The sequence below is a fragment of the Nicotiana tabacum genome, chromosome 3 (assembly GCF_000715075.1).
Source record: "Nicotiana tabacum cultivar K326 chromosome 3, ASM71507v2, whole genome shotgun sequence".
NCBI lineage: Eukaryota > Viridiplantae > Streptophyta > Magnoliopsida > Solanales > Solanaceae > Nicotiana > Nicotiana tabacum.
This window is the reverse complement of record NC_134082.1, coordinates 70,241,789-70,254,437: the sequence shown is the minus strand read 5'-3', so window position 1 is coordinate 70,254,437 and position 12,649 is coordinate 70,241,789. Positions and strand designations below refer to the sequence as shown.

The following is a 12,649-nucleotide window of genomic DNA, read 5'->3' as shown; positions in this document are numbered from 1 at the left end:
CAAAAGCACTAAAACAAATTAAAGCATATAATGGGACAGGCCCTTTGATAGCAAATATTACCTGTTTCTTGTCACCCACAACTCCCAAAGAAAAAGAAGAAAAAAAAGCATGTGGCATGGAATGAATTATGTTCCATACTTTTGGCCCCAGTACTTATCCTTTCTCTCCACACTTTTTTCTTCTCAATTCTCAATCATGTTAAATCTAAGGAAAAAAGGTAACAAAAACAAACTTGATCAAACCTTTCTTATTTTGGAAACTAATAAAGCAATCATGTCCATTAATTAATCACTTCTTCTTGTTCTTTTCCTTGCCACTTGAAAAGAATGAACTTAAACCAAACAAACTTGCTGAAGGGACATTTAGTACTGGACTGAATTTAACTCCATTATTGTTGTATGAAAGTTTCTTCAATGGAGGCTTTTGACAATTATGACCATTATTAGATGACACTGATTTTGGAAAGTGTCTCTGAGAATGCTGCTTGTGACTTAAATTATCCTTTGACGATGACGAATTACGCTTCACACTTGGAGTTGAACCAGTTGAATTGCTTCTTGATAAAAGTGGCAATGGACATAAAGTTCTTGCATAACCATTTCCACAATTTAAACTACTACTTCTCTTGAATCTCCAAAATGATTTTGAACTCTGCTTTTCATCTATTGATTCAAGAAACCCTGCTTTATCTTCATTCTTCGAATTCGAGCTGATTTTGCCATTATCAAGAATATTGCTAGTGTTAGTGTTACTATTATTCTTGCATGGAGACAGAGTAGGAGGTGGTGGCATTGGACGTTGCTCTATTTTTTTGAATGGGGCAGAGGAAATTCTTCTCTTGATTTCAATGGGTAAAATCTTTCCATCAAAGAAAAGCTCATCAGCTGACGAAGTATCAAGATCAAAGCTTTCGCGAAAAACGCAAAAATCAAAATCAATACTAGAGGAAGATGAAGTTGATCGAATGTGTTGCTCAACAGGAACATAATCTGTCTGTGAAATATCGAAGGAGATCCGAGCTGGACTTATTATGCCCAAACTAGATGATTCATCAGATGAACACAGCTCAATTGCCATTGTAATTGAATGCAATTAAGTTAACAAAATAAATTCAACAGGACACTGTCATAAAGACTGCACTGACAATTTTTTTTGAAATTCCAAACCTAACAAATAAAAACCCCAACTGACAATAGTACTAAAATTTCAAGACAAAATGGTTGGAAGGTAGAATATTAAGAGGAGGACGTTAAATAGTAAGAGAGGAGTAGTATTGAAGCAAAAAAAATTGAAGGAAAAAAGGACGGAAAGGGAAGAAAAAAGATGATGAATAATGAGAGAAATCGTGGGGAGGAGGCTAATTAATGGAGGCTTGGACATGAAGATAATATAATAGAAAATATAACAGGCTTTTAAGTGATAACTACTTGTGAAGCAAAGAGAAAAGGAAAAGGAAAAAAAGTGATACTTACTTTGGAATTGGTCGGGGAAGTTTTAGAAGCGACGTGGGCGGGGGTGGAATTGTGGAACGGGTAAAGGAGAACTTTTGGGAGAGGTAATATAGTAAAAATTTATCCGCGCGCACACCATATTTACATCAAATATATTAATTTATCATGGTTGAACAACAACTAATGTCAAATAGGTATAAATTAGGTGTGATTTAGTGTAAGAATATGACATGTGTCATATACGGGCCGACCATAGGTTAAGGCCAATAAAGCCGGGTTATTATCACTTTTAATCCGCGTCAAAAATTATTTACATTCGATAATCAAAAAAATAATAAAATTTATACATATCATACAATATATATATATTTCGGCTATTATTTTTAGAGTGACTATATAGTGTCATTATTTCTAGAGACAACAAAATTTACGAAGTATTGTTATATAATAAATTATATACAATAATTAGTGCATTTTGTTACCTTTTTGGTTTTATTTTTCCACTTACCTCTACATATTTTCCCTTTTTATAGTGAGTTCACTTTTCAATTTTAACTCAATGTTTCTGAATCAATTATTTTTCATTGACGCACTTGATTTATTCCATAAATTAGAGAACGAGTCCTTTGAGATCATATATAGAATCAAGATATTTGTTTTTGCAATAAAAAAATTCAAACATTAGAAGAGTTGTATTATTATAGTAAAATTACGTACAGATTTTCTCCTGTCTAAATTTAAACCTTTTTCCCTAGGCATATATCGATATAAAGTATAAACAATTATGTAACTGGCCGATATAGAATATATTGCTCATAAAATAATGTCTACAATTTCTATAATGTTGACATAGTAGAAAAAAATTTAAAAAAATAAATTAAAGTTAATAAAATATACTCCAAATATCAATAACATCTCAACAAAGATCTATTAAATGGGCCGAATACGAGGTCACTTGTACAGAGTTTTTAGGCTGATTTAAAAAATATTAATAACGGTTGTATTTCCAAAAGTTAGAAGAATAATTTTAAATAAAAGTGTTACACTCCATGTTTTCGTGCATGAGAGTATTAGTAAGTCTATTGATGTAAGCTCAAAAATAAGATCAAATTTGAAAGTACATAAAATAAGTTAATCATGTTACAATGGAGGTTACAAATATTTAATATCATGAATACCAAGTACCAAGAGGGTTTGAAGGCTTAGAAGTTAAATGAATTGAAGAAAATAAGTTTCGTCGAAAGTCGACAAGTTGGGAATGTTGTAACATGTACTTTTAAGGAGATCATGTTATGAGTTATTTTAGTCGTATGACGTGTGTTTTGATTTGAAGTCAAGCGAGTTGTAGAACAAAAGTTAAAAAAGGTTATCACAAGTTACATTCATAAATGTATTGAAACTTAGGTCAAATGTAACTGCGATTTTCTCCCAATATACTTAGAGTTATGGGGTGTTCCATCCATCAAATTGAAGCTCTATGAGTCTATTTTCCAACGCATTAAACTGTTTATCAATTTGACATCAGAGTAGAGAGATATATACAGTTTTGCAAGACTACGCAGGCGGCTAGGTGACAAGTAGGTGTGTCACCTACTTGGTTAAATGAGAGCCCAAAAAAAGGAAATTTTGGGTCAGCCAAAGAGCCCATTTAAGAGCTTATCTCCTGCAATATAAACCTCATTATATATCAAAAATAACCAGACCTAAACTCCTGCAAACTTCCTCCCAAAAATTACCCACAAACCCTAATTGATTTTCTCTCCCTTTCAAGTTCTAATTGGGAGTAAAACCTAGAGTTTGAAGAAACAAGATAAGGGCTGAGTTATCCAATAAATAAGGTAAGTTCACTGCTCTCTTTCAACCATTTTTTCTGCTGTAAATACATGGTGAGTCTTTTTATACTTGTAAGAACTCATGGGACGGTGATAGGAAGCCGTGAGTTCGAGTTATTCACTTGTAGCAGACTGTTTTGTGGACTGTTTTGTGTTGTTGTTGGGCTGCGTGTTTTACTACTATTTTATGGAGTTTTGGAGGAGTAAGGGTGTGGAGAAACACCGTATAGATGTAGGGTGGTGGGCTGGTCGTTCGTCGTAACATTTTCGGGTCGTTTGACACTAGTACGGTGGTCGTTTTGTGTATGAAAAGATTGGAGTGTGTTGGGCTGTTTTGTAGTATTTGATGGTGTAGTATAAGGCTGGAAAATAATGTATATATGTTGTTATTGTTGTATTATTGTGTTGTTGGAGTTATCTTGAATTTGGAGGAAGCAAGGATTATAGGGGAGATGCTGCCCGTTTTTATACAAAATAAGCTTGTCATCCATTCTGCGATAGTTCTACCTTTCATAACTTGATAATAGTATTATTATCATTGTTTTAGATTAAGGTGCAAAGAGGCAAGTTCAACTTTGTGATTGGAAAGATTGTGATAAGGTATGTTAAGGCACTTCCTTCTTTCTTTTGGCATGATCAAAAGTGAAATGAACGTAAACGATACACTATTTCATAACGGATCTACTCCTAGAAACTAAGGTTGTCCATGTTGTTCTTTATTCTAAGCAAGTGTGTATGATCCTTGAATCCTAATGAGGTTCATATTGAGGGTATGAATGTCCATAATGTCAATCAAAGGTGCAACGACCTTAATTCACTCCGAAAGGTTTAGAACGTGATTCCATGAGTTTAGCATGCATTATATATAGTATCTATTTTATTCTACCAAGCCGCGCTATAGTCGGCCGGGTATGACACCTATTGTGCAACCACTGATTAGTTGGGTTTACCGAGCTTCACGTGGTCGGGTACGATTTTACCGAGCCTTATGATGGCCGGGTATATTTTTACCGAGTCCTCTTTGAGGCCGGGTACGATATGATGATGATGACGCCCACAGAGGCGAATGTTTTTACAAGTTTATTTATGTATATATATGTATTATGCATTTCATATCAGTAGCCCCCTGAGGCACTCAGATATTACATGTTGTATCTACACTGTCTCTCTTTACATTACTGTTCTTGTTTATGCTTTCCTGCCTTACATACTTAGTATTTTATTCGTACTAACGTCCCTTTTGCCTGGGGACGCTGCGTTTCATGCCCGCAGGTCCCGATAGATAGGTTGACATCCCTCCTAGTAGGCTATCAGCTCAGCGGAAGGTGTTGGTGCACTCCACTTGCTGCGGAGTTGCCTATTTGGTCAGTATGATTTGGACATATATTGATTGGTATGGCGGGGTCATGTCCCGACCTTTGTGATGCGTATGTACTCTTAGAGGCTTGTAGACAGATGTCATGTATATGAAAGATTGTATGGCCTTGTCGGCCTATGTTAAGTGTACAAGTGTTCATTTTGGTCTTATAGGACCGTATGTCACATGTATAAGTTTGTATTACATGTTGGGTCTTCCTATGTCAAGTATTCCCTTATGTTTTATTCCGGTTATATTATGACGGCCCTTCCAACCCATTTACCCATGATGGTATGATAAGAAAGATATGTTACGTTGGTACTCGGTAGAATAAAGTACGGGGTACCTGTCGCGGCCCTCTGATTTGGGCCGTGACAAAAAGTAGATATGACTTGTGTGAAATAAGTTTAACTATTTAATGACTCTTATTAAATTGGCTTTAGGCCACAAATTACATTAAGTTGTCTTTGGTTATGTGTATTTATTGGGTTGGTACAAACAGGATGATATCATAATGAATGAAATTTCCTTATAAATGAGAGAGATAGAAGAACGGAAGCCTAAAATCGTGTAAAAAATTGAAAATAAAAAATAGTTCAAATTAATTGATTTAACTGGAAGTAAAAAACGTCCAATTGAAAAGAAAATTCAACTGGAGTAAGCATATAATTCTAACGCGTACGTACTACAGTTTAAATAATAGCTACACTAATTAGTTTAAAATTTGAGGTATAAAGTTTATATTAGAGTTAACGGGGTGAAGAACATTAATGTATGAAGTTCAGAACAAACATACTTATTTGTTTCCGGGTGAATGCATCAAACTACTAAGTGCATGATATGTGTCTTAAATATAAATATTTTTATCTTTTAATCATGACTATTTATTATGTATTCTCACGTTAAATTCTCACTTAACAAGACTAACACGATTTAATGCATGTTTCAAATCCTAATAATAAGTTTTTTAATGAGTAAAGAAATTCTATCGACCTGCACCAACATTCTAACTGAAGTAATGAAGTTCAGAAATTACGGTAGCTAAGGGGATATCAGATATGGAGGAAGAAACGCTCTCTACTTCTCCATCATTACCACCTTCCTCTATTCCTCCAAAACCACCAGATTCATATCCTATTCCATCTGCTCAAGATCCAAACTCTATCTCACCCGCCACCCCCATGATTCTATCCCTTCTTTCAAAGCAATTCTCCTCTCAAATTCCCCTGACCACCCCATATCGATGCAACTTCCAAATGGTCAAAGAGAAATAGAAATGGCTAATACTACTACCACCATGGAACAAGATCAACCTAATCAGTCGGAAGAATTACAAGTAAACCTCTCCTCGGAGGATTTGCAGTGCATCTATTATCCTTGGAGGCACTCTCTCATCATCAAACTATTAGGCAGACGAGTCCAACATCTCTATCTAAAAAGGAAGCTACAAGATATGTGAAAATCTTCAGAATCCTTTTCTTTAATAGACTTAGGGTCAGACTATTACATAGTTAAATTCGCCATTGAAGAAAACTTGTTCAAGGCCCTCAATGGAGGACCTTGGTTCATCAAAGGTTCTTATCTATCTTTACAACGATGGTCCATAAATTTCGTTGCCTCCGAAGCCAGACCACACATCAGTGCAGTTTGGGTTCGATTACCTAACCTTCCCACTGAGTTCTATGATGCCCTGATCCTACAAAAAATTGGTAATAAAATAGGGAAGCTAGTAAAGATCGATGCATGCACCTCTGCCACTTTAAGAGGCAGATATGCTAGACTCTGCCTCGAACTCCCAATGGATTCCCCAGTTAAATCACACATCTATATAGGCAAGCATCGTCAAGTCATACAATACGAAGGGGAGCATTTTCTATGCAAGAATTGTGGCAGTTGTCCATATGCAAGCCCCAATACTCCACAACAACCACCAGTCCTCCCTCCATCAACCACCAAAGAGTTCAAAGTGGAATGGAACACAGTCTCCTTCTCCAGAAAGAAGACCTCTCCACCTCGACAACAAAACCCCTCTCCTGATGATATAGGTATGAAGGTTCGAATTTTTGATGCCGAAACAGGTAAGTTTTTAAACACTCAAAATCTGAAATATGTTAATAAAGTTTCCTCCGACAAACTTGGCCCCAATAAGCAACGATTACACTCCCACATGAATACTCCTACTCTCAAAATCCAGGAACACACTAATCAGTTTGCAAAGCTGCAAATCCAGCCCACAGACACTGATAATACCACCTCTACCAGCGGAACAGACTCTATGATCGCCCAATGCATGGAGGCTGACATGGAACCCCTTTTCCCCGATGATGGTCACGTCGCAGCCTGTCTAACTACATCATTACCAGTTTCTTCCTCTAATGAGCCATGCCTAAATGATTTTAACTCTACTAATCCTACTACTAAACCTCACACGCCAATAGACACATCAAAACTAACCCAAGCCCCTAGTCAGATGCATGCACTCGAAGCCTCCATCCCACCCTCTGCTGTAATTACTACCTCACACTTGTCAACAGCCACTGCATGCAACATCCAAATGGCAGATCGAAATCTTCAGAGTTCACTGAAAATATTCCCCAAATATTTTGCTAATCCATCCACGCCTCAATCGGTTTGCATGCCTATAAATTCTATAAGTATTCACCTACCTATGCCTACTACTCTACACTCTTCTTCTTCATCAAAATCCCTTATAAACCAAGGTGACAATCATGCCACGAATTCTACTATCTCTCAGAAAGAGATTAAGGCTAATTCAAATACTCAATTATCAACACCAAACAACCATGAACAACCTCACACTCCTACTGCCCAATCCACCCTACTACTACATTTCTCCTCTGCCACCCCAGAACCATCAACCTCTTTCTTAGCAGGAGATAGGCCTCATGGACCATGCCATCTCCTTTAACATGATGATCAATGTCCAGGAGACTATTTTAGTAATCCAAAACCCTCAGTACCTCGCACAACTAGTTTTCAATGGAATGCATCTTGCAATGAATTACTATGTCAACCAGACAAGGCTCAATCAGATCCTTCAACCTCTAGCTCCCAACCTCAACCCCACTCTGATTCAGGAGATGCAGCAACAATAGAATCTGCCCCCTCACAACCAACCACCAACATTACCCCTCCAACTTCCCAACCTCCCCTTCTTTCCACCAGAAGAACAGACCACACTGAACCCCATTTTCATGCAATAGGAAATCCAACCCCACCACAACCAAACTCCACCTCAAAAGGACCCTCCAACTCCCATGCAAGAAAATATCCCTCCGAACAATCCTCCTCCGATACCAAACCTGGTAGCAGAAGAGGATGACTTAGATCTCCACCACCACGAGCTACCAACAGAATTTGCAAGTCTAGGAGAAGTAAATGTGCTACTATTTAGGGAAATGCAGGACAAGAAGTACATCTTCAGCTGTCCGATGGCACTGTACAAGTGTTCCATGGATATTCGACCCCCCCAGGACCCTACAGTAGAGAAGAATGCCATAATATTGGTACCTTGCCTGAGAAGGAACCCACCTCCATCTCCGGAGGAGGAGATGCAAGCCCACAATATGTTTGTCACTCAAATGAATAGACCTGCTCGTATAATCTTGTAGAATGTTCGAGGTGCTAACAATGATACCTCTCGTAAGCACTTTAAGGATCTAATGGATACCCATAAACCTAGTGTAGTAACCCTATTGGAAACCCGTATGGTTTCCCATGCACCACTGTTGAACGATTATGACTTCACTAACATGATCGAGGTTCCTGCGAAAGGGCAAGCAGGAGGGTTGGTAATTTTATGGAACAATAGCTCTGTCAATGTCCATAGCTTCACTAGGCAGGACCAAGCCATTCATGCAATGATCGAGGTAATTGTCACAAAAAAAACTTGGCTCTTTTGTTCAATATATGCTAGTACTTCTGTTACTAATAGGAATAATCTTTGGAACAATCTTACTAGTTGGTTGGTGGTGATTTTAACGATGTGCTTATGGATAGTGATAAGTTAGGGGGTCGTCTGATTAATACTCGCAGAACCTCCCTCCTTTGGAAATATATTAGCCGTTGTAATCTATTAGACTTAGGATATAAAGGTTGTAAATTCACCTGGTCGAATCATAGGAAAAGATCCAAAGGTTTGATCATGGAACGCCTTGGTCGCATTTTTGTTAATGTTTTATGGCTAAACTTCTTTCCCACTGCCTATGTCACACATCTCCCTAAGACCTATTCGGACCATAACCCTCTTTTTCTTACTCTTTCTAATACCATTAGGAACAGCGGTCCTAGACCCTTTCGACTAGAATCCAATTGGTGCAATCATCCTGACTTTACAAATGTTATCCATAATAGTTGGTCTAACAACATAGTTAATGCCTCTAACAATTTTCAAAAAATGTCCTTGCTTGGAAGAATAATACCTTTGGGAATTTTCTTAATAAAAAAAATATCCTCGCAAGGCTAAATGGCATCCAATCTTTTACACATTATCACAGTAGTTCTTTCCTTCACAACCTAGAAGATCAACTTCAACGGAAATACAAGGATATTCTTAAGATAGAGGAAGATTATTGGAAAATTAGATCTCGAATTGCTTGGTTGAACGATGGTGATGCCAACACTAAATTTTTTCATTTAACCGCCTCCAATCACAAAAGGAAAAATCAGATTTCTTTTTCAAAGATGAGCATGGTAATTGTTTTGATACTCAAGAAACTATCATGAGCCACACTTCCAATTTCTTCCATACGTTTTTTACTACCTCCATGACCTATTCTACTAGGAATCTTATTGATTACAACCCTTCTAGCTTCTCTAGCCTTAATCTATCCTCCTTAGACAATCCGTTACTTAATCTAGAAATTATTAATGCACTTTTTTCCTTTAAACCATTCAAAGCCCCGAGTCCGGATGGCCTTTATTCCTTTTTTTCCACAAATTTTGGCATATTGTTGGACCATCTATTTTAGCATGCTTTCATGAGGTCTTTAGTACCTCCACTATCCCTACCCCCTTAAATAATACTTACGTTTGTCTCATACAAAAATTCCCCAATGCCAACAACCTTAAAATTTTCGACCCATAGGCCTTTGTAATACGATTTACAATATCATTACTAATATAATTGTCAATCGAATAAAACCATTCCTCTCCACCATCATCAGCCCCCTTCAAGCCAGTTTTATGAAAAATTGGTGGCCCAGTGATAATGCTACTATCATCCAAGAAGTTATTCACTCTATTAATATAAAAAAGAGTAAAGTTGATAACATGATCATCAAAATTGATTTAGAAAAAGTGTTTGATAGAATTGAATGGACCTTTGTTTATCAAACACTCCATTACTTTAAATTTTCTCCAAAAATTACTAAACTTATTATGTCCTGCATAACCACTAGCCAAATCTCCATTCTTGTAAATGGCCAACATGCGATTTATTTCAGCCCAAATAGGGATATTCGCCAAGCTAATCCCATATCCCCCTACATCTTTATTCTCAGCATGGAAATGCTCTCACGTCACATTAATCACCTTGTTGATATTCGCCTTTGGGATCCCATTAAGGTGACTCCAAAATGACCCTACCTCTCTCATCTATTTTTTACCGATGACTTAACCCTCATGGGAAAAGTTACCAAGAAAAATTGCTCCACTATTTTATCTTGCCTCAATAATTTTTGCAATATCTCTGGGCAAAAAATAAACTACTCAAAATCTAGGATCTACTTCTCCACCAATTGCTCCAAAAATGACATTATTTTCGCCTTAAACTACTTGGGCATCAAGAGCAATAACGTTTTTGGGAAATATTTAGGGTTCCCTATTCACAATCACCATCCCAAAAATAAGGACTACTATTACATTCTTGACTGTTTAAGAACAAGATTGGTTAGTTGGCAAACCAATTTTCTAAACATAGTCGGCCGGAACACCCTTGCTAAATCTACTCTAGCTAGCATTCCTAATTATGTTATGCAAACCACAATGTTTCCCAGTAAGATCACTGCCAGCATTGATAAAATCATTAGAAACTTCATTTGGGGTACAACTGACACTAGGAAAAAACCTCACCTCCTTAATTGGGACACTATCACTATGGATAAATCTTTAGGAGGGATGGGCATAAGGAAAGCTCGGGACAAAAATAAAGCCCTTCTCACTAGCCTTGCATGGCGTCTTTTAAATTATCCCTCAATCCCTTGGGCTAATTTACTCATATCCAAGTACATCCATACCACAACCAGTCGTCCCTCCTTTATTTGGAAAAGCCTTAAAATTGGTTGGAGTTTATGCTCTAAAGGTATCGCCTGGTCGATAGGCCGGGACTCTAAATTAAACATTTGGTCTTGTAGCTGGATTCCCAATTGTGAGCCTCTTCGCCACCTCATAATAGGTCATTTACCATAAAAAGACCTTTTCTTAACACCTAGTGACCTATTCCAAAACAATTCTTGGGCCCTTGATAAAATCTCCTTTGAAATCCCTACTTCCATATCTACAAAAATCCTATTTATTACATTTCCCCCCAGTGGCCTCTCTGATAGGTTATACTAGACTCATTCTCCAAATGATACATTTTCCACTAAGTCTTGCTACAACCTCCTTGAGAACTCTACTAATGTCATAACCGGACAAAGCTTTGACTGGATTTGGGCCTTAAAATGGCCCAATAAAATCAAATTTTTTCTATGGCTTTGCTTCCATAATAGAATTCCTACCATAACCTATCTAAATTCCCTTGGTATAAACATTGATCCTACTTGTACAATCTGTCGGAAAGACGTAGAGAACACTGACCACATCTTCCTTCACTGTGAAAATGCTCAAGTTTTCTAGCAATCTCTCTTTAACTTGAATAACTTTAGAATCCCTTACACTCCCAATGAGCACTGACTCCTTTCCCTTAAAAATCCGAACCCTCCTACCATATATTGTTCCGGCTTACCAACCAACTTTATGAAATGGGAAAATATTTTTCCCTTCATAATTTGGAACCTTTGGACCACCAGGAATAGGAATAATTTTAATAACACAAACCTCTCTCTAACACCCTCCACGATAAAGAATCAAGTCGTGGAATATAGGTTCCTAACTGGAAAAACTACCAACATCACGCAAAAACCCTTCAGGTGAGGATTTCTTGGCATGCACCCCCTAGAGGTTGGCATAAACTCAATACTGATGGATCCTTTCATAGTACTGAGACATCTTCAGGTATTGGAGGACTGTTCAGGAATGCTGATTCAACTTGGATCCTTGGGTTCATGAAGTCAATACATGCAAACTGTCCTATGCATGCGGAACTTCTAGCTCTCCATCAAGGACTGATCTATGGAGCTTCAGCGCACTTAACTCCACTAGAAGTGGAAATTGATTCCACTGATGTTTTAAATTATTTTGACAAGGGGTCACTGATCTACAATAATATTATCTCTAACTGCAGATGGTTGATGCACAAGCTGGGACAAGTAACTCTCTGCCATAGCTGCAGAGAAGCCAATGGAGCAGCACATCTACTAGCAAAGGAAGGAGCTAAACAAACCATCAGGAATAACATAGTATGTTATCATAATCCTCTCAACTTTGTCATGTCCAGGATGCTGGGGGGACAAAAGTGGTGATGGAACAATTTGTAATATGGCTTTTGATGTTTGTAGCAAACTAGCGGCTCTAGGCAATATTGATGCAATGTTAAGCATCTCTGATTCCAACTTGGCTTGTAATAACTCTATCCGTACTTAGTATTAATATTATTATCCTTTTGCCTCAAAAAAAAAAAAAAGTAATGAAGCTCAAATTCTGCCTCTAAATTAACAAGACCTGGTTTGAAGGGAAGTTTAAAAATCATTTTGCAAAACACTTAAATATATATTAATAGGAAAAGAACAAAAACATTTGGACAATAGTAATAAACTTTACAAAAAAATAATCTTATTTTTGTCAAAGAATTTGGGAAATAATGCGTGGTGTGGTTCCATATGGCTAA

At 37.3% G+C, this 12,649-nt stretch overlaps 1 protein-coding gene across 1 annotated transcript; it reads right to left on the bottom strand.

The window, feature by feature from the left end:
* Positions 1–289: 289 nt before the first annotated feature.
* Positions 290–1,078, bottom strand: LOC107797971 (uncharacterized). The gene has a single exon (XM_016620896.2). It carries the CDS (start codon positions 1,076–1,078, stop codon positions 290–292), a length of 789 nt encoding a protein of 262 aa, XP_016476382.1.
* Positions 1,079–12,649: the final 11,571 nt, after the last annotated feature.

Excerpts from the sequence above, each read along its gene's own strand:
- LOC107797971 (XM_016620896.2), bottom strand. The coding sequence starts at position 1,078 with ATGGCAATTGAGCTGTGTTCATCTGATGAATCATCTAGTTTGGGCATA.